Here is a 28,000-nt window from a genome sequence, read left to right on the forward strand (position 1 = left end):
TTCTTACTGCTAAATTCAGAAAAAACAGAGGTGTTAATTATAGGACCTAAAAACTCTGCTTATAATAACCTAGAACACTGTCTAAGACTTGATGGTTGCTCTGTCAATTCTTCGTCATCAGTTAGGAACCTAGGTGTGCTATTTGATCGCAATCTTTCCTTAGAAAGCCACGTTTCTAGCATTTGTAAAACTGCATTTTTCCATCTCAAAAATATATCTAAATTACGGCCTATGCTCTCAATGTCAAATGCAGAAATGTTAATCCATGCATTTATGACTTCAAGGTTAGATTATTGTAATGCTTTATTGGGTGGTTGCCCTGCACGCTTAGTAAACAAACTACAGCTAGTCCAAAATGCAGCAGCAAGAGTTCTTACTAGAACCAGGAAGTATGACCATATTAGCCCGGTCCTGTCATCGCTGCACTGGCTCCCTATCAAACATTGTATAGATTTTAAAATATTGCTTATTACTTATAAAGCCCTGAATGGTTTAGCACCTCAGTATTTGAATGAGCTCCTTTTACATTATACTCCTCTACGTCCGCTACGTTCTCAAAACTCAGGCAATTTGATAATACCTAGAGTATCAAAATCAACTGCGGGCGGCAGATCCTTTTCCTATTTGGCGCCTAAACTCTGGAATAACCTACCTAACATTGTTCGGGAGGCAGACACACTCTTGCAGTTTAAATCTAGATTAAAGACCCATTTCTTTAACCTGGCATACACATAACATACTAATATGCTTTTAATATCCAAATCCGTTAAAGGATTTTTAGGCTGCATTAATAAGGTAAACCGGAACCGGAAACACTTCACATAACATGTACCTTCTACATCATTAGAAGAATTGCATTTACGCTAATATTTGTCTGTTTCTCTCTTGTTCTGAGGTCACCGTGGCCACCAGATCCAGTCTGTATCCAGATCAGAGGGTCACTGCAGTCATCCGGATCCAGTACGTATCCAGACATGATGGTGGATCAGCACCTAGAAAGGACCTCTACTGGCCTGAAAGACAGCAGCTGCTGTCGCCTCTGGCTTGCTTAGTTGGGGTCACTTCATCTACAGCAATATCATTGACTTGATTGCAAATAAATGCACAGACACTATTTAAACTGAACAGAGATAACATCACTGAATTCAATGATGAACTGCCTTTAACTATCATTTTGCATTATTGAGACACTGTTTTCCAAATGAATGTTGTTCAGTTGCTTTGACGCAATGTATTTTGTTTAAAGCACTATATGTCATGATTCTGCCCTCGTGTCCTTGATTTTTCCTAGTCTTGAGGCAGGATCATGACAGACCCGTGTTTTGTGTACAAGCGCATGGCCTTGTCTTTGGGCCATGTGCTTGTGTTGTCTCGTTCCCTTGCCCCGCCCCCCTTGTTAACCTAGTCGTGTCTTGATTGTCCCATCTGTGCCACCTGTCGTGTCTTGATTGTTCCCCCTATTTAGATCTCCTAGTGTGCTCTGTCTTGCGTCGGTTCATTGTTTCACATATGTATTCCTACTGGTCAGTCTTGTGAGAAGTTTACCCTTGTAACCCCCTTTGAGAAGTCTTTGTATTAACGTGAGTGTTTGTTTGTAGTTAGTGTTTAAGAGTTTGTTTTTTCATGTCAATCCTGTCCTGTTAAGTTGTTTTGTTTCTGACATAGCCGTTGTTTTCCCCCTCGTGGGTTTTTGTTTTTCCCCTTTTTGCAAATAAACCTGTTTGTGTTGTAAATCCTGTCTGCACCTGAGTTCCTCCCTTGCAAACCGTGACAGAATGAACCGACCACGAAGGAACTCAGCAGACAGGAGGCAATGCTGGATGGCATCAGCCAGCGAGATTGTTTTGAGGGCTCTCGCCTTGTGGTGTTCCGGGGGACCAGGGGAGGTCGTTCCAGAGCGAGCGGGCGAGAGGAGGAGCCCCAGAGGTCCCCACCTACCCAGCTGCCGGCGATCCCGGAGGGTCGTGTCCTGGCCGTGGCAACCCTGGGGGATCAGTTAGGTCCCTCCCAAGATCCTGAGGTACCTCCCACTACCTTAAGTCTCCCCAACAAGCGAGGGAGACGGCTTTCATGGGAGTCAGCTTCAGAGTCTTCGGCGTCCGAGGCTGCCCTGCCCGAGACCAAACTCCAACCCGCCTCTGACCCAGCTGTAGCCTCTGCACCGCGCCCGAGGAGGAAGAGGAGGAAGAAGGGGCCTGCCGGTCCTGTGACCCTGTCTCCTCCCGTGCCAGCAGCGGTGAGCGCTGGCGTGCCCGTGCCAGCAGCGGAGAGAGCTGGCGTGCCCGAGCCAGCAGCGGTGAGCGTGCCCGAGCCAGCAGCGGTGAGCGTGCCCGAGCCAGCAGCGGTGAGCGTGCCCGAGCCAGCAGCGGAGAGCGCTGGCGTGCCCGAGCCAGCAGCGGTGGGCGTGCCCGAGCCAGCGGCGGTGAACGTGCCCGAGCCAGCAGCGGTGAGCGCTGGCGTGCCCGAGGCGGCAAAGAAGAAAGCCGTATTCAAGTCGGCAGTCGTGAGAGCGGAGGAGAGAGCCGCGGCCGACTCTGCAAAGACTCTTGTACAGTCGGTCTCATCTCATAAGGAGATGCCAATTGTCCTAGCTGCTAAAGCCTTTTCTGATTATTTGTCCCGTCTTGTCCAAATTTTAGAAATCCCCGTCAGTCCTGTCTTGTCCCCTGACCCTGTCCCCAGAAGTCCCAAGTGTCCAGCCGTTGTCTCCCCATGTCCTGTTGATGTGGCCCCGTGTCCTGTTGATGTGGCCCTGTGTCCTGCTGATGTAGTCATGTGTCCCGTTGATGTGGCCCCGTGTCCCGTTAATGTCCCCCCGTGTCCTGTGGTCCCCCCGCGTCCCGTAAGTCTTGCCCCGCGTCCCGTAAGTCTTGCCCCGCGTCCCGTAAGTCTTGCCCCGCGTCCCTTGTCTGCTCCTGTCATGTCCCCTGTCAGTTGTCCCGAGACCCCGCCCCTCACCACCCAGACCTGCCCGTACCCCCCGTCGTCAGCCTTCGTCCTGTCCTCCTAAGATTCCTACCCCTCCCACCCGCCCTGGTCTGTCCCCCATGAACTTTGTGGTCCCCTCCCCTTCCCTGTTTGTTTTTTTTGATTTGTCACCCCAACCCTGCCGTTGTGTATTCATGTTTGCCCTTGTTGTTGTTCGTCATGTCTTGTTGGTTTGTGTCTGTGTCCCAGTCTGTCATGTCACTCGTGTCCCGTGTTTGATGTTCCCTTGAGGAGCGTCTGGAAGCCGCTCCTTAAGGGAGGGGTTCTGTCATGATTCTGCCCTCGTGTCCTTGATTTTTCCTAGTCTTGAGGCAGGATCATGACAGACCCGTGTTTTGTGTACAAGCGCATGGCCTTGTCTTTGGGCCATGTGCTTGTGTTGTCTCGTTCCCTTGCCCCGCCCCCCTTGTTAACCTAGTCGTGTCTTGATTGTCCCATCTGTGCCACCTGTCGTGTCTTGATTGTTCCCCCTATTTAGATCTCCTAGTGTGCTCTGTCTTGCGTCGGTTCATTGTTTCACATATGTATTCCTACTGGTCAGTCTTGTGAGAAGTTTACCCTTGTAACCCCCTTTGAGAAGTCTTTGTATTAACGTGAGTGTTTGTTTGTAGTTAGTGTTTAAGAGTTTGTTTTTTCATGTCAATCCTGTCCTGTTAAGTTGTTTTGTTTCTGACATAGCCGTTGTTTTCCCCTTCGTGGGTTTTTGTTTTTCCCCTTTTTGCAAATAAACCTGTTTGTGTTGTAAATCCTGTCTGCACCTGAGTTCCTCCCTTGCAAACCGTGACACTATATAAATAAAGGTGATTGATTGATTAAATCTTTAGGATCAGCTGTGGGGCAGGGTTTATGCTGCAATTCACCAATCAGAATTGAGCATTCCAAAGATCTCAGACATTTCCACAGCTACACACAAACAGATTTGTGTGTGATTTCTATCATTATTTTAATAGTAAAACATGTACATTTAATGTGTACATTTACATATCCATCAGAATGCAGACCTTTGTCTCTGGCTAGCAGCTAAAACAATGTCAGCCAAGAGACGAGTATTATTAGCTTGGTGGCACAAGCAGTATAGCTGGTATTCACACACATATACTACCTCATCCATCACTTCACTGTCCTAAACTAAAAGAGTGTATTGAATGAACGAGTCGAACAAATCAGAGCACTTAAAAAAGAGTGATACACTTACTAGCTGTGTATTACTGTGCAACAATTTTCTTCCCTCACCTTGCAGTGAACTGCCTGCCTGCACCGGAGGAATTGCGTGGTACTTTATTTATCATAGATTTATAAAGCACTCACTTATGTAAACTTTCAAAATATATCTTCTTCCTTTTTGAATACATTAAGCAAATCTAAATACAGCGAAACTAAATCTGTTTTATTTGTTCTTGAACAATGAGTTGCAACCTTATTCCCTTCCCCCTGGCTGAAAATAGTCTGCTTGTCCAGAACCTGACACCATCATTGTCCCTTTACATCAGCAAGAGCTTAATGGAACCTACAGTTAAAGATGCAAATGAATGACTTATTTCTATTCATATTCAAATTCAAATATTGTTAATCTAATGCAGATGGATGAATGATGTGAAATCTGTGCTAGAGGAGAATGTAACCTATTTTACGCCATAGTCAAAAATATACATTATACATTATTGTATACAATATACAATTCTACATTTACATTTGAATAAAAAATCATATACTTACCGTTAACTACTAAAATAAGCATTTTGCTCTATGAATAACTATATAGACAGATAAATCATCTAGATGACAGTGTGTTTGGGACTGTTGCATTCCAAAGGCAATCTCACCACATCAAGTGTGATTCCCCAAAGCCTTGTTATACGTGGTCAGGCAAGTTAATGATAGAATGGTGTCTGACATTAGAAAAAAAGCTGTCATTGTGGCGACTGACGAGCCATAAAAGGGACAGCGCAGCTGCGGATGCGAGTAATGTAACACACACACACACCTGTGCTTGTCACAAACACAGTGGCTTTGTCTTATTATAGCCGAACCACAGCTCTGTCCACTGACGTCCATTCTTGTCTTTGTTGTGTCATATCTTCCAGTTCATTCTTTCAGAATGGAATGATCTTTAAGAAGAGAAGGATGAAAACAATAGTTGTACAAGAAAAAAACAAATATGTACGTGAAAGCTTTCTGGAATTAATTTATAGTTTGCTGACAACATATAGTTAATTATGATAAGGTCCTGAGAACCAACATCACATCACTACATCATCGCCACATCAGACCCCAAACATGACTGTATTAGGTGTGCTATAATGAGTAGTGGGCGGGGTTTATTAGAAACTGGGCGGGGCCTGATGCCCCAAGATATAAATGACTTCCCACTATCCCTGGCTGAGTTTGGTCTCTCTCCACTTTACTCCCTCTCTCTCTCTTTCTCTGTCCACATTTCCCTCTTGACCAGCTCCTGTTCCTAAACCACTAGCCCTCATCTACTGCACTGCCACTTTCTGTTTCTGGTACCGTGAGCCCTACTCACAGACGCTAAGATGGAAGCCGTTAAGAAGAAGATGATGATGCTCAAGCTGGATAAGGAGAACGCTCTGGACCAGGCCGAGCAAGCAGAGACAGACAGGAAAGCAGCTGAGGACAGAAGCAAACAGGTGAGGCGGAGGTGGAAAGGTCAAAGGTTGAGAAAACTAAAACTTATATTGACTAAATGGGACAGGTTGGAGATGCTTCATTTCAGCGCTGATGTTTACAGTGAGCTTTTTAATTTGGAGGACCAAATGTTTAATAATTTAAGATGTGGTTTGAATGCTTAATGCACCACAGACCCACTTTTTTCATTCTGGACCAAAACCGATCTGAATTTGAGATGAAGATCTAAGTCATTTTACAATATCTGCATTTGTTAAAGGTATAGTCCACCCAAAAATGAACATTCCCAAAGCTGTATGACCTTCGTTCTTCTGTGGAAACCAAAAGAAGATATACTGAATGTGTGAATGACTTCCTTGGTTACCAACATTCTTCAAAATATCTTATTTTGTGCTCCAAAGAAGGAAGAAACCCAAACTTGAGAGGAGTAAATTATGCCAGAACTTTCGCTTTTGATTGGACTATCTGAGTATGTAATATATATAATGCACCTGGTCATTGCTGACAACTGCCTAAAACCCTTCTTGGAAAACAAGCGCCCAGCACCAAGGCTTGATATATGAAGTCTATGATACTGACCCCAGCACTTTGAAGCAATTGCAAGCCTGTGATCTGCCACTGAAAGAATGCAGGGCGGATAAACAGAGTCTTAGCGAGAGATGGAGAAGGGAGTTGGGGATAGGGCTGAGGATGTGTGAAAGTTTTGGGTTGCCTGTGAGGGTATTTATATTCACATTTAGACAAGTTATAGCTTTGGTAAGCTGCATATCTCAACTCATCACCTCAAGGGCAAAAAGACACTGGAAAGTGTTGCTATGTACCAGCTTGAGGCAGACGTGATGGGGGTACGAGGGTATGTGTGAAGTTGTATAATAGTGGATGATTTCATACCGGTAATATTTCTCTCCCCCTCTCTTTCTATCTCCTTCACTCTCATATTTCCTTTCTTTCTTTCTTTCGCCCAGCATGAGGATGAGCTGATTCAGATGCAGAAGAAACTGAAGGGAACTGAAGATGAGTTGGATAAATACTCAGAGGCCCTGAAGGATGCCCAGGAGAAACTGGAGATATCTGAGAAGAAAGCTGCAGATGTGAGTGATTGATGATCCGAAAGCACCAAATCACACACAAACACTAATGCAACACTTGAACCTCCATTCCTCTCATTCTCTCCATTCACTCCTCCACAGCTGACACTGTCACCACTGCCCCCTTTTTTGACTGCAATGTCAGCTAGCCAGACTGACTTCCTCACATCAATGTTTTTGTTTTGTTTTTTTTTTCAACAATTTTCACAGTCTTTTTAGAGGCAGCATGAATGCAGTTCAATAACTGGCCTAAACCTATAGTATATTAAAAACACTATATAAACAAAAACTAAACAATCGAAAATATATATTTCATTTATTTCACTTATGACAACGCACGTAATGTGTTTACACAATGCCATATGACCAGTCAGGTTTCACAGTTAGCTAAGCAGTATGTGTTTGATTTACTAAAAAGAATCGACACATTAGAGTCATTCGTTTGAGAACAAATAGCTATACTTATAGCCTACAATGGTTGCGCTGTATGTTGTTCATTCATTCCATAAATGGTTCAGGAGAATCATTCGTTCAGAATCAGACAACACTGCTCTGTATGTTGTCGATTCACTAAAAAGAATCAGTTCGTAAGAGTCATTTGTTCGAGAACTGTACTACACTTGTAGCGCTTCATGTTGTTGATTCACTGAAAAGACCCGGCTCATTAGAGTCATTCGTTCAGGATTCAGCTTGTAATTCAGAATTCAGTAGCAATGTTTTGGGGACACTAAATAAAGGATCTCTTTTATATTTCAAATGTGCTATTTTGTGGTATTCTGTCCACACTGGTAGACAAATGTACTTTTGAGAATCGTTAAGTGAATGTCATTTAGTCCCGGTAGGCCATTTTTATTTAATTTATTAATTAAATTTAATCTAATTTCATTTTATTTTTTAATTGAACTGGTTTATTCGGAATCCGAATAAGTTCTTGGTTCCCAACTTATCCATAACTCACACATGAGGTGACAAAACGTGTGGGTGATATTCTGCGCACTCTTGCCTGCAGGCCTCAGTGAGAAAATGACTACCTTGAGACAGCTGATTAAGCAGCAAGGGCTGTAAATCAGTGTTTGTGAGAGGAACACAATGAACAGAAGAATGAACACTCCAGGCATGAACAGACTCTTAGTAGAGGTTTAAAGCTTTTCCGAGTCTTGCATTTTCAGTATTGTTCTTCTGAAGTGTTTATGAAAAATACTAGCTTTTATCAACATCGACAATTTGCTAATGCTTTCATACATATACATCTCAAGAACTGATTAATTCCAATTAAGAAAAAGGCAACTCATTGTTAACCATTGTGTAACTCGACTCCTTCTTTGACTTCTAAACTAAGGCTGCGGCATCACGCTCAACTCTGTTACACCGAGTATGTCTATCTGTTGCCTGTCGCTGTCCCTTTGTTCTGGGCTCCGGATATAGCCGGCACACCTGTTGTCATAAAATTCGGCCTTCAGAAGATGTACTGAATACCACAGGCTTTGAAGACTGTGTGTAAAAGATAGAGAGGTAGTGAGATATTGTATTGTTTCATCTAGAATAAAAAAACAGTACATGGGAAAAAACACAGCTTAAATCCAGTTTGTTTACCATCTAAACCAGCTGAACTCTAGCTTGACAGGCTAGGAGATCATCTCTGACCTCACAGAGCGAGGGAGAGCAGAAAAAGATTTCATGTCAGAACCATAAGGAGACATGCTGTAATATAACGTTGTCATACAAGTAGGATTTATTGTTTTGAATCTGGCAACCGCTAATCAGACAAGCAGCATGAGGACAGTAGCTCCAAACTGAGGGTGAGCGTGGGTTGCCTTCATTACAGCTGTTGCTTTGAAATCTATTTTCATCCAAACCTTATGCCAAAAAACTTTACCACCAAGCTATCACTGTCTTGCTAACGTACATAGTTAAAAAGAGTTTTGCAATAAACCCAGTTGGATTAAGTGGTAATTTGGAGTCCAATTAGTCACTCATCATCATGCAGTGTGAGCTTGACAGACAGGCCGAGCAGACACAGTGATCCGGTTTCAATCTGTGGGTGTACCCTTTTAATAGAGCTATAGCATCCTAACAGTGTCCAGAGCAATCATGGTGACAATGTAAGAGGTTGAGGATAGATACAACCTTGGTGCAAAAATGTATGCATACATCCATAAATGTAGAACTGAAATACTAAGAACATTGCCACAGTTTCTTGGGCCTCCCAAATGCTTAAGGAAATATGTGTCCAGCTGCTGCGGGTGGATGAGTGGGTCTTACCATGTTGATGTAAGTGAGCATGTGTTTATGTGAGTGTGTCTTGAGGTCAGAATGTCAAGCCTTGAGCCTCGTCACTTATAACCTATGAAGTCAAAAGGCCATTACAGACACAAGTCTCAGTTTTTCTATCAGCCCAGACAAAAACACTCTCAGTGACAGTTCAAATGCTCTGTTCTGTCACTTTTCATTTCTTATCACAGTAGATTAAATCTTAAACAGCAGCAAAACAAATTGCCACACATTAGTTTCACAATAACATACTAGATGGTGCAACTGTTTTAACATTAATAAGAAAAGTTTCTTTATAAAATCAGCATATCAGAATGATTTCTGAAGGATCACATGACACAGAAGACTAAAGTAACGTTGCTGAAAATTCTGTTTTGCCATCACAAGTACATTCAAATGTCACATTTAAAATATATTCAAAGTATTACTGTTTTTTTTTACTGTATATTTTAATTAAATAAATGCAGCCTTGTCGAGCAGAAGAGAATATCAAGCATACTGAAAAATAGTTTATGATCATATGAGTGGAGGTTCATGCTGTGTCAATCTAGATCATCTGGCGCCATCATCTGGTGAGATGGGGGTAACACATGATAAAAAGTGCCTGTCCCACTAGTGAAGGGAGACGCGAGGGGTGAAACAGGAAATTATGATGCAACTTGATTTTGCGGTGCATTTCTACAGCAGAATGATTCAGGATCAGTCAACATTCCTTATCCTTTAACACTGATCTGAGTAAACTGTTAAGGTATGCCAATATTAAAAGTCTTTGAAGTAAGAATTACAATCAACATATAAAATCATAGCTTAGGGCATACTTTAAACAGTGTTCAGGACACAATGTACGACAGACAGACACGCAACATTACTATAGTCTTGTTCAGTTTTGCCCAGACCTGTGACTTCAGCTTGTTCACTGGATTCTTTTTTATGACACTCATGTAATGCAGTGGGTAAATTCTAGAACGGAATCTTTCAATAGTCTTAAATCTAAATCACAATGTCAGACTATTTGAATCAACAGAAAGATGCAGTTACGCATTGTTCAAATTTCTCAGTTTCAATAGCCATTCCTCAAAAGTTATTATAAAAACAAAAAACAATAAAAAAAAACATACATATTAGCTATAACACAACTAAATACAGTCCAATATAACACAACACAAATAATATATATATAATATCTATGGCAGGCCCATATAATAGAAATCTGCCAGTATTTTTACTACCAATGCTGGTTATTTTTGTTTATATGCCTATATGCAGAAGAAATTGTGATTATTGATTTATCTCTGCTTCTTTTAAACAAAAAGTAAAAAAATGATTAAACTACAACAATACAAACATAACATATAATATTTAATATATATATAACATATAAAGTATTTAAATGTAATATCTGATATTATGTGTAATCATTAATGTTGTAATAACAATAATATTGATGATAAAAATTATTCCTATTATTATTATGGTATGAATATTGGTTAAAAACTAAAATAAAAGTCAAAACATTTTGGTCTGTTTTTTATTACAGGCAAGCGAACAACAGATTTATCAATGTCCACACTTGTGTTATCACTCCAGTGCGGCCATCTGTCAGACATATTGACACATGAAAATATATGACTGTGGTTTTGTCATTTCTCTGAATCAGGGTTTGTTTGCTCAAGAGCACAGGAACTTACTTTGACTCCAACAATACACGTAATGACTAGTAAAGGATTTGTAACACTCCTTGTTCTCATTTACAGCCTAAATATGACATACATAATTCAGCAGATGCTGATTCTGAAGTTTTACAGATGACACTTAAGACCAAAACACCTCATTTTATTTGTCAGAAAAGCACCAAAATGTAATAATGAATCATTTCATTATGATATGGTACTAATCGTGTTAACATTACTTTGCTTTATTAATTAATTCATTGATTGCATTAACATTAACAATTTTGGCTTGCTTAGTTGGGGTTTAAAGACATATAATATTCAGTAAAGTCACTGATTTGACTGCACAGACACTATTGGATATGAACAAAACTTGGACTGAACTGAGTTGAATGATTGCCACTATTGTCTAGTTGCTTAAAAACTGAATCAAATTTGTTAGAAATTAACACATTTTGTAACGTCAGCTGATATTGAACTGAACTGAATCAACATTGAACTGACTCAACCTGAATATCAACATTGTTGTATTTAATAGCTACTTTACAGCAGAATTTTGATTGGTCTTATACTTCAATTTAGCATCACTCATTCTGTTACTTCAGTTTTTAATACCTTAAGATGTGTATTGAATAAATCACTATATAAATAAAGTTTTTTTACATTTTAAATGTATATTTTTTAAAGTGATAAAGCATTTTGAGACAACTTATTTTAAACAATTTAAAGTTGTCACCCTAAGTAGAACCGCTACTGAGAACTGAGCTACCATGAATAAGAATCATGGCAAAACATGATTATTGAAGGTAATTCAAAAATATGAGTCACGAACTAAAGCTAATAATTTCTACCATACTTAAAAAAGTAACTCAAATTCCTTCTCAAAATTCCAAACATCCTAATGATCACAATAGCGAGCTCATCCCTGAATTTTAAGGAGTGGCCAGGAATGCCAATGATTTATTCGCTGTTACGTCATCTACCTGGCCAGGACACGTGTAAAACAAGGGCGCCTCTTCCGGAAGAATTACGCAGACCGCAAAAAAACCCCTGCTGACCGGAGATCAACCGTGAACCCGTTCCACTGGGACCTGACTCTGCGCTGCCGCTGATCCAGGATCAGTTAACACCACAGTTCTCAGTCCTTAAACCGTTGGGGACTGGGTGGGGTATCCGGAAGTGAGCCGAAAAAAAGGAAAAGTTCAGGCAACTGAGCAAATTGGGTGAAGAAAAAGCAAGGGGAGGGAAGAAAGACTTCATGACATTAAAAACCCATTCATTAATTCGAATGAGAAACCGTACGCCTGCTTGAACATCAAAACGCTTAACACCTCTTTGCTCGCGCTAAATTCAGCCTCACAACATCCTGGCCGAGATTATACATCTCGTTCCTGATTTTCTTTTTACAAACATTATTATTTCTATCTAATAGAAATCAAGGAAGCCTCGGTCCAATCAAAGAGACGAGCGCGTGAAACATCTGATCCTCGCGTTACTTCACTCGCTCTGTGTTTGACTTGTTGGCGGGGCGTTGGTGCCTTCCTTGGGCTGTTTTTTTTCTCTCTCCTTGTCTTCGCGGCTCGGTCCACTACACTGCTCGAGAGGAATCTGATTTATCTGTCCACACTACTCCTAAAGTAACACATTACAATGGCCGGATCCAACAGCATCGATGCAGTGAAGAGAAAGATCAAAGTTTTACAACAGCAGGCAGATGAGGCAGAAGAAAGGGCCGAGATTCTGCAGAGACAGGTCGAAGAAGAGAAGCGTGCCAGGGAGCAGGTAAGTGTATCAATCAAGTGTATCAATCACCCCGATACATTTATTCACCTTAAATCGTCTCATTTCTCTACACAGTCGCTACGTTGTATCATATGCATTTGTGCAACACATCGTGCGTTTCTACTTTCACGCCCAGATTCAACGCCCTGTACGAACAAAATGTTTTTTTAATCCTATTAAACGTATTTCGATATCTAATAAACATTACGTATGCGCTTAGGGTGGTCTGTGACAACTATGTTTTTTTTTTCCAAACCAACTGGTCTGAGAAGAGATGGGCTGGTTAGATCGTTATTGCAAAACCTACAAGCTAATGCACAAATTGACTCGTCGTCTTCATTGAAGATCTTCGTTTGTAGGTTATCCGTGTTTACAGTTCATTAAATAAATGCAAAACCTAGAGATATATTGGCGTATAGCGATGCAAAAATCGTGCGAAGACCTGTCACGTTGCGTTCTTAGATGTGCTAACCTCAAATGTTATTAAGCTCATCCTCTTAGTCTCACACTGTTTGCTGGATTTTTACTGGTGAGGCCTAAAGGAAGTAACAAAATAGTTTCCGCTGAATCACTCATTCTTGTCTGGTTCTGTATAGAACCATTAATTTGTGTAATTCTGTGATGAAATAGTGCTTTTGCGTCATCTGTACGTTATCATTCGAGCACGTTAACATCTGGGTCATCAGGTGCTCATCTCGGGACTTTGAGTTGTTCACATGTTTTGGGCTGTGTTAGTAGCCCATTTTAACATTTGCCAACATTTGTTAGTTTTAATTGAATTAGACACTCGTCCGGGTTGGATGTTGTTTGTGCTTTAAGTCGCTTATCACTCAACCATGTCTTCCGTCTCATTGGCATTCAGACAGATGAACTCACCCCGCAGACTTTAGATTCCTCAGTCCTTATTAGGAGCGAAACTCCAGTGTTTGTTAGTGGTGTCGTCATATCCGGAAGCTGTGCACGAGCGCTGTCTCTCAGCTGACGAGGCGCGGGCCTCACGTCTGTTAACCTGATTTTGCGCCTCGGGACCGCAGAGTAAAATCGTCAGTGGTTTTAGACTGTCGATGTTTCTGTATAAACCATGTACATCTTCAGTTTTTTATTAAAATGTTAATTAATTTCTATAAACTTGTAGAGGTGCCCCTCCTTATTCAGTCGTTCTAATAAATGAAACAATTGCTACCCATACAAAAAAGATTTATAGTTTCTGACAATACTAATAGCCATTTCAGATATTGCTGCTAGAATTAAACTGATAACCTTGTAATTAATTCAGTCTGAAGAGATTTTGACGTGTTTTAAAGAGTCTAGGTACATATTAAGCCCCAAGAGTACGCTCAAAAGCCCATGCCCATGATGTTTTTGATTCTTATATGGTTGCTAGGGTGTGGCTAGGAAGGTGCAATGGTGAATGACTGACTGAATGACTGCTTATCAGATCAAAAAGGCCCACCGCTATGTCTCTTTTCCGTCCACTGGTTGAACATTAGAAAGTCATAGTGCACATTTCTTCAGTAAGCAACATGTTTTAATGTGAGTGACGTTACATTCAGCCAAGTATGGTGACCCATACTCAGAATTCATGCTCTGCATTTTACCCATCCAAAGTGCACACACACAACAGTGAACACACACACACTGCGAACACACACCCGGAGCAGTGGGCAGCCATTTATGTTGCGGTGCCCGGGGAGCAGCTGGGGGTTCGGTCCCTTGCTCAAGGGCACCCAAGTCGTGATATTGCCAGCCGAGACTCGAACCCACAACCCTAGGTTTAGGAGTCAAAGTCTCTAACCACTAGGCCACGACTTAAACCAGCATTCATGTCCATAACTCAAAGAGTGTGACATGTTCCATGATAAAATTATGTTTGGAACAATTATTTTAGTAATCCCTATCCTTAGTCAGAGCATTGTTTATAGTGCTGCCTTGCTTAAACAATTTTAGTCACTCTACACACTCACTCATCACAAAATAATTACCCATTGCAAACATAGTGGTGATCTGCTTAAGCAGAAGCTCCCAGATGATTCCACCACATGTCATTTTTCCATTGCCTCATTGTTTCCAGTTTTGACTCCACGTTTGTCGCCAAGTCGTCTTGGTTCTTAGATTATCCCGGTGTTTCCTCATCTTCCTGTTTCTTATCTCGCATCACGCTCCCCGTGTGGCCCTTGGAGTTCAGTGGAATAGTGTATCTGTACTAATCTCCTGTCGTTTTGTCATGTTTGCATTGTAGGCTGAGGCAGAGGTGGCCTCTCTGAACAGGCGTATCCAGCTCGTTGAGGAAGAGTTGGATCGTGCTCAGGAGAGACTGGCCACAGCCCTGCAGAAGCTGGAGGAAGCGGAGAAGGCCGCAGATGAGAGCGAGAGGTAAGTGTGCCCTAGTCAGGCATACGCATTCAGAGTGATGCATCCTCATTCTTCCCACCCTAACTTGCCCTATTTCCGTTTAATTCTCCCTCTCTATGGAATAGAGGGATGAAGGTGATTGAGAACAGGGCTCTGAAGGATGAGGAGAAGATGGAGCTCCAGGAGATCCAACTCAAGGAGGCCAAGCACATTGCTGAGGAGGCCGACCGCAAATATGAGGAGGTAATTTAACCAGTGTTACTGTAAACGTTTTATTAATATTTGAATTTATTTATTTGTTTGCTGTTTTTTTTTTTCAATTTATTTTTTTATTTTTATTAGGGTTTTAATTTGATATTATTTTTAATTTAATGAAAACATTTTTATTTTTCTGGTTTAGTCATTGGTATATTAACCCAAGCGTTACTTCAGTTGCCAAGGCAAAATTAAAAAGAATATTCTTCACGTAATTTATATTACTATAATTATTTAATAATTATTATCAGCTTTATTACAATTCACAGAAACCTCTTTGATGGCTAATTTAACTACACCATCTTCCTCAAAGTTAGATTTAATGTTACATAAAGTTAACATTCAAAGTTATGACAAAATATTGACAATGAATTATTGATGTGTTACAGGTGGCACGTAAGCTGGTGATCGTTGAGGGAGAGTTGGAGCGTACAGAGGAGAGAGCAGAGCTTGCTGAGAGGTTAATCTCCGATTCAAAATATACATAATCAAACACATTTATTCTAAGTACAGACCACACATACTGTCCTCCTTTAGCTCATATTCTTTTCTTAATGTCCATTTAGTCCTATTAAAATTCATTGTTCTCTCAGCGTGAGAAAATGCCTCATTTTGCATGACAATAGGAAGGCTCTATCATAACCATAATCCTTCTTTGTGTGTGTGAGCGAGGGAGAGTGTGTGAGTGAATTCATTGGCTTGACTCCATCCCCTTAAATTCATATGTCCCCCTCCCTTTCTCATTTGTGTTTGGGCATGTGTGACCTTTGACCTGACATACCTTCCCCTCCCCACTCAAACTAACAGCCATGTCAAGCAGATGGAGGAGGAGCTGAGAGCTCTTGACCAGACACTGAAGTCTCTGCAGGCCTCAGATGAGAAGGTATATATACACTAGTTGCAAAATTCTGTGTTTAAATGTTGGAGGTTATGTGGCCACTTATGTGTTTGTTGGAGACGTGGGATGCACAGACAATTGGGAGAATGTTGCTTTCTAGCTGGATCTGGATTTTGAATACTTAAATGAAAGCGAGCAAGTGAACTAGCAAAGAACAAGAAGAGTAAAAAACAGGACTCCTCCCTCCAGCACTGGCCGTTTTTAAATCTTGTGCTTCTGCTGTTTTACCTGGTTCATCTTTCCACCCTATCCCTCCATCTTTCCACCTTCTGCCCACTCCTCTAACCATGCACTTCAAGATATAATTTTTGCTTAAGTTGCATGAGTTGTTTCCTTGATAGTGGAATGATGTGCATGTAACACGCTTCAGTCGCTGTGCGTTTTTATGTCTTCTCTGCCTAAAGCCAAAACCTATGTGTCCATGTTCCAAAACAAACTGTTCAGAACGGCTCATGACAGCTTTCAGTTTTAGAATCGCACTAGTTTTGCTTCCTTGACACACAAACTCTGCACACATCACCACACAGAATCAAATAAACTGAGGGTTACTAGATATTCCATATGTGCAATAAGTCCAAAACCAAGCACTTTTGGCATAGGAAGACAACACAAATACACTACATTTACACACTTTAGTAAATAATTTCAATTTTTGGATAAATAATTTCTTTAATGTTGTTTTGAAACGCTTATGATTCTTCTGTGTAACTACTGTAAGAAGATAGTTTGCAGATTTTCCTGTTTTTCATATGATGATGTGGGCTTTCAAGCTCCAAAAATGACAAGTACTAAAAAAGTTGTTTATGCCATGTGTACTATTTACCTTGACACAAATTCAAAAGCCATTCAGGCACCGCATTTTAAATGATTTAGCTGAAAGTCAACATAAAAAATAAAAATAAAACTCCACCAAGGATGCATTTATTTAATCAAATCTTTTGTCATTTTTAGAGCTCCTAAATCTCTCATTGTATGCTCATGTTTAAGCAGGGCTGCAAAATATCATATTTTTGTGTCTTCAGATGAAAGGAAGTGATATTAGTTTTAAATGACATGAGGTCAAGGAAACGACCGTATTATTTTTAAGTGAACCTTCCCTCCCAGCCAATCATTAAAGGCTTCTCTTCTGCTGTTCATGTGTTTAACATCATCTCTATTACTCTGTCACTGCTGGTGGCTTGTCTTCATGTCTTCCCTTTGCCCTGTGCCCCTTTCTTTTCTGCTTCCTTCAAAATCAAAACGGCTGCTCTGTATATAGCAAATGCGCTGAGCTGGAGGAGGAGCTGAAAAATGTCACCAACAATCTTAAGAGTTTGGAGGCCCAGGCTGAGAAGGTAGGGAGTGTGTGTGTGTGTGTGTGTTTCCTTCTGCACAATCTCTGACTGGTTGCAGTGTTGAATTTTATTTTTATTTTTTTACCCTCAAAGGCCCTCTGATTCAATCCCCACAAATGTGCCTTGCAAATTGCCTTCCAGACAATCAAATATAAGCTTGCTAATTACCAAACCAGTGATCAAACTGGTCATGTGAGCGTAACACGAACGCTCTCATTTACAAATGACATTTTGCCTGGTGTATGGCTTTATATCATCATCTGAAGCAAAAGGCCACATATGTCAGACCAGATTACAGCGGTAGACCATTACAGCTAGAAAAAGCTGTAATTGGCCACTGGGATACAGTGAAGACCCCCTATCACTTTCCATCACCTTTAGATGAGAGGCCTGAAGCACTGTTGCGTAATGAAATAAATGAAGTGTCACCATTTTGGTTTCTTACAGAATCAAGCGCAACCGGTCTCTGATGTCTTTAGACTAATAAAGCAGAAGTGACGCTAATGAATGCTGTGTTGCATGAGACCACTTATGACAGAGAAACGCCCGTTCATTTGCATGTGATTCTGCCGCATGCTGTGTGTTACAGTACAGAAGAATTTTAGATGGAATCCTATTATTGGATCTCATTTATTTCTCTAATCAAATCTGTTGTTTGATGCACATCAGAGTTTGCATAAGTGATGGTGTTTGTTGAACTATTAAAAGTCCACAGTCTATAGAAAGTCTACTACCCCACCCTCCAATAAGTACTTTTTTTTTTTTTTTTTTATACTGTTATAACTGTATTCTTGATCACTTTTGAGTAAATTTGACTAAAAAGTATGGATATAAAGTATCAGGGATTATTGGGTATCAGCCATTTTAATAAAAATTCTTAATATATTAAAAGGATTATATAAATTTTTTGTCTGTGTATGTAATATATATATATATATATATATATATATATATATATATATATATATATATATATATATATATATATATATATATGACACGCACTATGCAAGTCGCTCCACCTTGAATTCTGAATCCTGGCTGTTTTTCCCTTTTTTGTCGTATCTGGTGTTTTGTTGATGTTGCAGCTGCATTCCTGCGCACATGTCCTGATCTGTTTAAAGCTCTGGCAGCACACAGCGGCAATCTCAGCCATCATGTCACAAGCCTTGCAGAACAACAGCAGGCTAGGACTCAGCCAGCCTGCATAGAGATTTCCCTTAAAAAAGGGAGAAAAACATGCCTCCTAATGTCAAAACAGACAACTGTGTTACTTTTCGCTTTAAGAGCTGTTGTAGAAACGTCAGTGTTAAAGTGTCAAGAAATCAGTCTGTTTGAAGGGTGCCAAACCCAAAATACAGAACTGTGTGTGTGTGTGCGGTGCGCATACTGTGTTTATAAGATTCTCAGAAGACCCCACCCCAACTTACTCTCGTCTTTTCCCTACAGTATTCCCAGAAGGAAGACAAGTATGAGGAAGAAATCAAGATCCTCACTGATAAGCTGAAGGAGGTGAGAATTTCACATGAAGGTTTGGTTTCTATTAGGGGTTGCCAAAGTTTGTTAACTTGTGTACTAAATGTCTATAGTCATTTACTATATCTGTCTTCATAACTAGTTTATGTGGTTCAGTGGCTGGCCAAACTTGTTGAAACCTTTCCATCAGCATCAGCACAGATGTCCACGGACACTAATCCTATAATCGTGTATCAGTAAATGGAGAAATGAGTTAGTAGGGCTTCCTCATTTTTAAGTCACTTTGATTGCAAACATGTTACATTTACATGTACACCGGTAGCAGATGTTATCATCAAAAGCAAAGAGGAACAAAAGCAATTCAAAGAGCCAACAGTATTTGAATTATCCAATGCTAGGTAAGATTTGACCTAGGTTAAACCAAGTGTAATTTCAGTAACCTTAGTTGCATGGAATTATTATCTAATTTTTTTTAACAAAATGGGTATTGTCTTAAAAAAATTATCTCTCTCAGGAGTAAAATTTAAAGGCAAAAATTGCTTTTCCAAATTTCTATCTGCCATTGTTTAACAGACTGACAGACCTTCCCTAGAATTGTAGGGTGTGTTGCGCCCATTTGAGACACTCTTCTCCATTATGAAATGTTACATTTTCTCTTTAGAATTGTTAGATGGATTGTCATGTTTCTTATACATTTTCAGTAGGTTTTATTTTGATTTGTTAAGCAGAGTTTTGCTCATGTATTTCTCTGCTAGGCTGAGACCCGTGCTGAGTTTGCCGAGAGGTCTGTGGCCAAACTGGAGAAAACCATTGATGATTTGGAAGGTATGATTGTCATTCTCTAACACTTTCCTTCTATTAGGATTTCATATGATCCCTTTTTTTTTTTTTTTTTTTGTTTTTTTTTTTTTTACACTGGTCATAGTGTTCATAGTGTTATCTCACTGTCCCCTTCCTGTCTGCTTTGACGTTCATAATCTTTATTTGCTGTTTTTTTTCCTAGTTTCTTTTTTTTTTTTTTTTCATACTCTCTCACTTGTCTGACTTCTTCCGTCCTCTTTCTTTCCATGTGTGAACAGATGAGCTTTACGCTCAGAAACTCAAGTATAAGGCCATTAGTGAGGAGCTGGATCATGCCCTCAACGACATGACATCTATGTAAATACAGGCTTGTGCATGTGTGTGAAGCTCTGCTACTTACAGTTTGCTTTTGCTAGTTCAGCGGGTTTTGCTGCAATGGCGGATTTTGAGTCTCGTGACTGAATTGGTAACCTAACCTTGAGCTTCATAATCTCAGATAGTATACTTTAACTATATAGTTTAAAGCTCAGGCACAAAGAGTTAATAGTTGACAGGAGCCATCGTTTCAAGTTTCTTTTGTGTTGAGTTTGTGTGAATGATGTCATGACTTGGGCAATAACTTGAGTGTGATTCTAACTCATGCACGTCAAGTAACTTATATGCTGACAGTTTTAAGTGGTTTCATATTTAACTACAGATAAAGGGGACATTTCTCCATCCTCCTTTAAACAGGCTGATTTTGCTGTGCCTTTAAGAGACGCAATACCCACTCCTTCCATGTTTCTGAATACTGAATAGTGTTGATATGCAAACATGGGTGGTCATATGTTAATTTACTAATAGTTCTAACCTCGTTATCATGCAGTGTTATGAATGGCCCATTTTATGGCTTGCTTTCTATAAATAGGCGTAATTGGATCGTGGATGTCCTGTTGCAGACCTGAACAACTCTGTTTTCCACGATATATGTCCCTTTTATGGCTCATGTTAAGAATACTAAGGATTTTTAACCGTAAATTGGTGTTTTGAGAGGTGTTTTTAAGAGCTTTGGCTTTTATTGATGTAAGAATTAACATTTGTTGACACTTGCATGTTCGGTATGAGCTTTCCTCATTCTGAAATGTAGAAATATTGTCATGAGGTGTTCACCGTTGGTGTCTGTTTACAGATAAAGGGTTTCTGGACTGTTCCGCAGCTGACTGTGACTTCAAGAAATTCTTCTTCTTCCTCTTCTCTGACTGTCCGTATTTGTTGCTTACCACTTCTCTGGTCTCCTGTGTACACTTGTTTTCATGTGTTTTTCTATGCGCTCGTGTCTGTAGTTTCAGATTCTCTATTTAAGCCCCGTTCTGTTTCTGAATTCCTGTTCTTTAGGTATTCATTTTCTGCCTCCGACATCTTCCTCTTATGTCTGTTCTCATCTGATCTCTTATCTACTCTATTCTCTATTCTATTTAGAGACTTGTTGTTTGTCTCTCTCTCTTGTGACCTTTGCTGTATTTTTCATGCCTTGTTGTGTCCATGTTTATTGAAGGAAGGAAAAAAAAGCTCTGCTCTTTTTTTGAATGTCTGCTTGACTCTCTTTATTACAATGGGCTGGTGATGGGCAATCAAGAGTTAACCAGATTTGGATTGCACATGAATAATATCTAATAAGCGTGAAAAAAATCTTTCACTAATTCTGGTTAATCATAAGTTTGAGCTATGGGTAATAATATCACTGTTGATCTATTTGAAGCTCTGGGGGGGGGGATTCAAAAAGAGATTGTGTACAAATCAGGGCTTAAAGGAAAAAAAAACTTTCACTAAAAGCAGAATCTATATTTTAATGTATCTGTTCCTGCGTTCCTCTGATATTATTACCGTTCCAAAACTGTATCAGGTGGAAGAAATACGGTAAATAACGTTATTTTACAAACAATAATCTTTGCCTATAATTTGCATAATAATAATAATAAAGTACAGCATTTTCTTTACTCAAAAAGAAAAGGATAAAATAGAGATCTAACTTTTAGCAAATAACACGCTATGCCTATACAGCATCATCTTTTCTTGATTTTGGCCAAATGTAAGCTACCAAAAACATCTATCAACACTTTAAAGACATCAAAGTATTTTTATGACATTTAAAAATGTTTGTTGCATTGTAAAACAAAAACTTGAAAGAAAAAAAGACTGCCTTTTGAGAGTAAAAAAAAAAAGATCTTAAGTTGCAGCTCACGTCGCATTTTATTAACCCTATTACTTTCCGAAATAATGAAGGCTAAAATGCCTGTAGTCTAAAGCTAAATGTTTACAAACATTATTAAAACGGTTATTAGTTTTTCTCCAGAACAAATCCTCTAAAGTTTAGGCTATAAAAACCTCAATACAAAAATAAATTAATTTAAGGTGAAGCGGCCTACATTTTCCATTCAGTACAAACCCAAATGTTTCAATGTTCCCGACGTACCTGGATGCTAAAATATTATTTTATATATGTGTGTGTGTGTGTGTGTGTGTGTGTGTGTGTGTGTTTGTACTCTCATTGACCTAAAACATCATCCTTCACATCGGCTTTATCAGCACAGTGAGGCGCGGTCACGCTGAACACAACATTTTGTACAACGGAGCAGTGTAACTTTTTTTATTTGTTTCTTTAACTCCATTTTATTTTGGTCATGACTACAGACTTTAATATAGCAAAATTATGTTGTGTCGGTGTGATGGTCATATCAAAGCTGCTTGGTTATACAAAAGCAAGACATTACTCAAAGCTGTCAAGCTTTTGCAAAATTAAGAAAACTACTCTCTGCCGTTTCGTTTTTCTTTCAGAAAACTTTGGAACTTGTCACAATGAACCATAATTTAGCACATTGTTTCCTTTCGTTAATCTGTCAATATGATTTAAGTGAAATATATTTGGTGTATATGCCTTTATTCCTTTTTATGTAAGCCTATAGTTTTTCGTCTTTCTCCATTCACAGAAGCGCTGCAGATGCGTTTGAACTGTTGAATTCATCTCACACTATCCTCAGATAAACTCTAAGGGTGACTTGCCTATGATGAGTTCGCAGCTGAGCGACATTAAACTCGTTGGCTTCAGCATTACATTTGTATATGCTGTACTATTGGAATTTGTGATTGGTTGACTGCAAATTTAAAATATTAAATGGAATGATGAAATAACATTATTAACCGGTTAATGGCCATTTCAAATTTTCGATTCTGTTTGGAACTTAAAAAATGTATTTCAATTTTGTTTGTCGGGTTCTGTTCCTGTCAAAATTTCTTTCGTTTTCATTGAGAGCCCTGGTACAAATGCACAACATATTTAAGCCAACTGGAGGAAGTTCTTAAATCAATTATGCTTCATATTTGTAATATTTAGCACTTTATGCATTTTTTTTCTTGTAATAGGATTAATGCATTTACACCTAATGAGACGTTACACAAACTAGTGTTAAAGAATTAGTTCACCCAAAAATTTAATTCTGTCATTATTTACTCACCCTCATGTCGTTCCAAACCTGTAAGACCTTAATTCATCTTCAAACACAAATTAAGATATTTTTTATGAATTCTGAGAGCTCCCGTAGACCGCAAGGTTCCTAACATGATCAAGGCTCAGAAATATAGCAACAAATAAATAAAAAAATGACTTCATTCAACAATTCATCTCCTCTGCATAACCCTATAGCGCCATTTTGGAGAATATCACATACGTAAACAATGTATGCTGTTCTGTGTAAGCAGCACTGTATGTGAATATTGTTTACATTGTTTATGCTTTGATCTGAATAAAAACAACATTCGCATACATGCGTTGCATACATTGTTTAACATTCAGTGGATACTCTCTACAACGGCACTACAGGGTAACACGGAGGAGACAACTTGTAGAATGAAGTCGTTATTTTTGTTTTATTTGTGCACAAAATCTATTCTCATAGCTTTCTAAAACTACGGTTGAACCACTGATGTCACATGGATTTTTTAACCGTGTCCTTACTATGTTTCTGAGCCTTGATCGTGTAAGGATTCTTGTGTCAGAGCGCTCGGAATGCATCAAAAATGTTAAATGTTTTCTCTGAAGATGAACAAAGGTCTTCTGGACGATATGAGGGTGAGTAATTAATAACAGAATGTTCATTTTTGGCTGAACTATCCCATTAAATGCAATCTGCTAATTTCGCACTAGGGGCATTAAAGTAAAAATCCATGAAGATACTCTTTTGAGTTCTAGTGGTGCCATTTATTTTCATAACAGAGTTAACTATCAGAAATTCCCTTTCATTTGACTGGTTGCCTCCCTTTTTTTGTGAAAAAGAAGGGGGCTAGAAAAGCAGATGTAGTGGTTTTTATAGATTATAGACAGTCGGGGGCAGGCAGCTGGCCTGTTCTTTAGTCTAGGAACATTGATTCTTGCTGCCCATTCAGATCTGTTTTCACATTTCCAAAAAAAGAACCATTTCCATTAGAAATAGAAGCTAGCTGGCAAAATGGCTGAACAGCTGTTGGCACGTGTGAGAAGCTATTTAGATCATTCAAACAATGGCAATGTGATTGTTTTACCAAGGTATGAAATGAACACATTAAGGAATATTTTAGCTATTCAAAAAAAAAAAACAGTGGCCTTGTAGCAAGCTACTGAAAAACATGTCCTTGTCTTTCTGAGGTCTCAATAGATGGCCTGATGCCAGAAAGCAAAATTAAAAGGCTCTAGTTCAGCTGCAAGTTCTCTGAAAATTGGTTTATCGTTTAGTTCTGTTTACTCCGGTGCTGTGGTGAAAGCAAAGCTGTGACATGCCAGTGTTGCGCAATTTTAACACTGGGATACAAAACCAACATATTTGAGATGAATGTTATATACAGTATCTATCACCATAAATTTGAATGGTTTCACAAGTAGTAATTATTAAAGCTTAACTGTTAGGCAAATATAATGCTGATACAGAGGATCTGTAGAGGTAGCTTAACACTGTATATAAATGTATCCAGTTATGGTCTCAAAGTGCTCTATAATTGAAAAAATATATAATTTGCAACCTAATATGGTTGCCTTAAAAACCATCTATAATGGTTCTTTAATGAACGAGTGAAGTCTTAACTTTTCTAATAAACCAGTGTTAAATTACAATTTGGTTTAGCAGTTCTTCATTTTTTTTTTTGCTGTCTTTCGGAGGATTTTTATGATATTTTTCATTGCAGAGAAACTGAGAGATGCTAAAGAGGAGAACGTCAAGATCCATGCCACTCTGGACCAGACCCTGAGCGAGCTCAATAGTTTCTAAGGAAGACCTGGAGCAGGAAAAAAGCCTCCTCTTTCCTTCCTGACACCCTCATCTCATTTGGTTTCTTTGTCTCTGCACATCTGATTCTTCTGTTTTTCAGATCCCTTTTTCTTTTTCTACTGCAAACCAGCAAAAATGTGGTGCCTCCCTGTTTCAAAAGTACTTCAATCTTTCTGGAGCACTTACGCTTCACTGCTCATCTCCTCAGAAAATCCCAAGTGATTTCAGGAAGAATCTACTATGGTATTCCTAAAGTGTCAAATTTTATATGCTAACCCTAGGGTAGCTCTTTTTTTGTTTTGGTCCTTGACCAGAGCTTTACAATTGTGGCAAGTTTTTCCACACATCTGCCAAAACTCTCAATAATTATTTTTCATTTTACTTGAGGCTGATTTACATAACATTTTGTGCCATAAAAGCCTTCTAGGCAGTCAGCTTGGCTTTAGATCCATTTCCCCCTGTTGCTGGTCTTGTTGGTGGCTGATCCACTGCTCTCCTCTAACCTCTTCACACTCTTCATCCTGCACAATTGTCTGCTGCCTGTTTGTCGGTGTCACAGGTTGTGGGACCAAAACCACATCTTGTGGTCTTGTAAAAGTATGTACAACCATGCCTCGAGGACCTTTTTGTTTTTTTATTAAAAGCATTTGCTTCCATTTGGAGTTGAGTAATATATGCGTTATTTGTTTGGGTTTAATCCCCCTGCATTTTAACACAAATTTAGTTTTGCAAACCACTATTTGATATCCTGCACTGTTATGGGCTTCTAGAGGACAGCTGTTGAGCAGAGCAGGCCAGAGAAAGTCAAGGTTTCTTCAGGAGGACAGTTTTGTTCTTCAGTTTGTTTTATTTGCTTTAAAGAGCCATATACTACCCAGGGAAGAAAGGTTGAAGATGATTTTTTTTATTATTATTCTTTTCAGTGAGTTTAAAGCGGTGGCACTGCCAGATTCAAAAGGTCCAAAGGCCGTGCAGATCTAAATATGTATTATGAACACAGTAAATGGGAGAGAAATGTAACACTTTATAGTATAAAGATTAAAAGGGGTGAACACATAGTTTTAACTGGAAAAAAGCCCACAATGATGTGTAATCACTTTGTTACTGTCTGTATCTTGTGTAATGATACCTAAATTCTTTTTTTTAAATAAAGACCATGATTTTTACTGTCACTGAACCCCTGTGTTTCTCAGGATCTGGGTCTCTTCTGGTTTCCTTGCATATGCAGAGGTTATTTCCATTTTATATAGCAATAATATGTTGAGTGGTTTTCTAGAAATAAAGACTCAGAAATGCTTTCTCAAACAGTCACTGATATTTATTTAGAGACAAATATCACAGTTTCAAGATGGACATCAGTACTGTTTATTCATCATGGGGAAAATGCTAGTTTCAGCTTTTAGTTTTTAGTCGTATACATACGGGTCATTTTAAATTTAAGCAAAAATTTACATTTTAGATTTTTTTTTATATATTTAAAACATTCTGAAATGATTGGGATTAGACATGTAAGACCCTACTGTACTTGGATTCAGTAGTTTAATCATTTTAAATAATGCAAACTGTGTGTGCACTAATGATCAAATGTTTGGGTCAGTAAGATCATTTTTTTTTTAATCCTCAAAAAATCCTCTGCAAATATATTAAGCTATTTTAAACATTGTTAATAATGAGATGTTACTTTAGCATCAAATATATATTAAAATGATCACGTGACACTAAAGACTGAAAATACATTAAAATAGAATAGGCAACAGTTATTTTAAATCAATAGTCATTTCAAAAACCGTAAAATGTCTTCCTGACCCCAACTTTTGTTCGATGTGTGTACATTTCTTATATTGGTAAACATGGTGAATAATCTGTATATTTGGGCTAAACATGGTGAATAATCTGTATATTTGGGCTAAATGAGTGTTTTGCATGAGTGAATTCAGTAGTGTAGTCTAGAAGAGTGCGTCGTTCTCTGATTTCCAAAGGCGGCTCTTCCCACCAAACAGACAGGGAAGTTTATGGTTGGCCTTCATCACCACAGCAACTGTGCAGGAGTCTGCTTTCCTAATGGCCTCGCACCAGGGCGGGTAATCGACTGGCTGCTTTCCACTAGAGGACAGTAAAAACAATGAGCTTCAACATCAGCTGCTGACCTGCATGTGTGTAGTGACTCGTGAAACTCACAGTTCACAGCAGCCCACTCCAAACGGCTCGAAACACACACACTGGAAGCATTCATCATTTATCCAGACATCCCCAATGTCAAATACACGGCCGTTGTGTTCACAGCTGGCTGCAGCAAAATGGTGATCATTAACACTTTAGGTAACACATCATATTTAGCCCAACCTGTACTGTATTGTGTTGTCCAGTTTACCTTTTGAGTTGAAGTAGCATTCTCCACTGCTGGATACTCCGTCACAGAGCTGGAGGATGCTGAGCACGCAAAACACAGCTAGAAAAACGTTCATCTCGTTTGGCTGCATGTCTACAAGAAAAAAAATTAGAGCGTATATGAGATCTATTTATTCACAGCCGTTTGAATTATTGGATTCAGGTACTGTGAGCTACTAGTGATATTTTGTTTTTAAAAAATGCTTCAAAAATAATTATAAGCCGATTTAAATGATAGGATACTGCAAGTTTGGTATTAGGAGGGAATTTAATAATTTTAAAAATAGAATTTTGTGTTTATTCAAATGCAGTACAAAATGAATGATTACATGGCATTAATTTAACTAAACTTTAACATTAACTAAAAGTTTGGCTTTGTTCCTGTTATCCCATGTATATCATGTCACTATTGTTACATGGTAGATAAAAGTATCATTTATTATATACAAAATGTTTACAAGACAACATTTAATTTATCCCTATTTATCATTTCGTGTTTTTCTTGTCCTTTTTTAACGTTTTGCATAATAATGTCTTCTGAAATGTAATTATCCTTGTAGTGTCACATAGACACTTTTAGCATCATATAATATAAAAAGAAAGCTAAATCAGTAGCTTACCTTTGAGGATTCTTCCCTTTCCCCTCTTTTCTTGTTTTTGTGTCCTCTGTTCTCTGTCTGGAAATGTGTTCATGTGTTCCACTGATGCTCTGTCACACAGCAGCTTTATATACCTGCATCTCTCTCCTCTCGTCTTCACCTCTCCCCCGCTGTCATTT

The 28,000-nt window shown here is 39.1% G+C and overlaps 2 protein-coding genes across 9 annotated transcripts; one reads left to right on the top strand and one right to left on the bottom strand.

Annotated features, from left to right (window-relative positions):
• Nucleotides 1-5,369: 5,369 nt before the first annotated feature.
• On the top strand, nt 5,370-26,006 carry LOC127978924 (tropomyosin alpha-3 chain). Of its 8 annotated transcripts, none has more exons than XM_052583936.1 (10): nt 5,370-5,636; nt 6,600-6,725; nt 14,685-14,818; nt 14,923-15,040; nt 15,442-15,512; nt 17,209-17,284; nt 18,734-18,796; nt 19,516-19,585; nt 19,840-19,918; nt 20,730-23,852. In XM_052583936.1, exons 1-10 carry the CDS (start codon nt 5,523-5,525, stop codon nt 20,731-20,733), a joined length of 855 nt encoding a protein of 284 aa, XP_052439896.1. In that variant the 5' UTR covers nt 5,370-5,522; the 3' UTR covers nt 20,734-23,852. The 8 variants fall into 8 exon arrangements, with proteins under 8 accessions (XP_052439896.1, XP_052439894.1, XP_052439895.1 ...); XM_052583934.1 differs by lacking the exon at nt 17,209-17,284 and adding an exon at nt 15,860-15,935 and having other exon boundaries at nt 5,374-5,636; XM_052583935.1 differs by lacking the exons at nt 19,840-19,918; nt 20,730-23,852 and adding an exon at nt 24,752-26,006 and having other exon boundaries at nt 5,374-5,636.
• Nucleotides 25,435-27,985, bottom strand: msmp2 (microseminoprotein, prostate associated 2). The gene is made up of 4 exons (XM_052583942.1): nt 27,843-27,985; nt 27,206-27,316; nt 27,013-27,121; nt 25,435-26,937 (listed from the first exon to the last, which is right to left on the bottom strand). The coding sequence occupies exons 1-4, from the start codon at nt 27,913-27,915 to the stop codon at nt 26,781-26,783; spliced, it is 450 nt and encodes a 149-aa protein (XP_052439902.1). The 5' UTR covers nt 27,916-27,985; the 3' UTR covers nt 25,435-26,780.
• Nucleotides 27,986-28,000: the final 15 nt, after the last annotated feature.

The sequence above is a fragment of the Carassius gibelio genome, chromosome B19 (genome assembly GCF_023724105.1).
Source record: "Carassius gibelio isolate Cgi1373 ecotype wild population from Czech Republic chromosome B19, carGib1.2-hapl.c, whole genome shotgun sequence".
Taxonomy (NCBI): Eukaryota; Metazoa; Chordata; class Actinopteri; order Cypriniformes; family Cyprinidae; genus Carassius; species Carassius gibelio.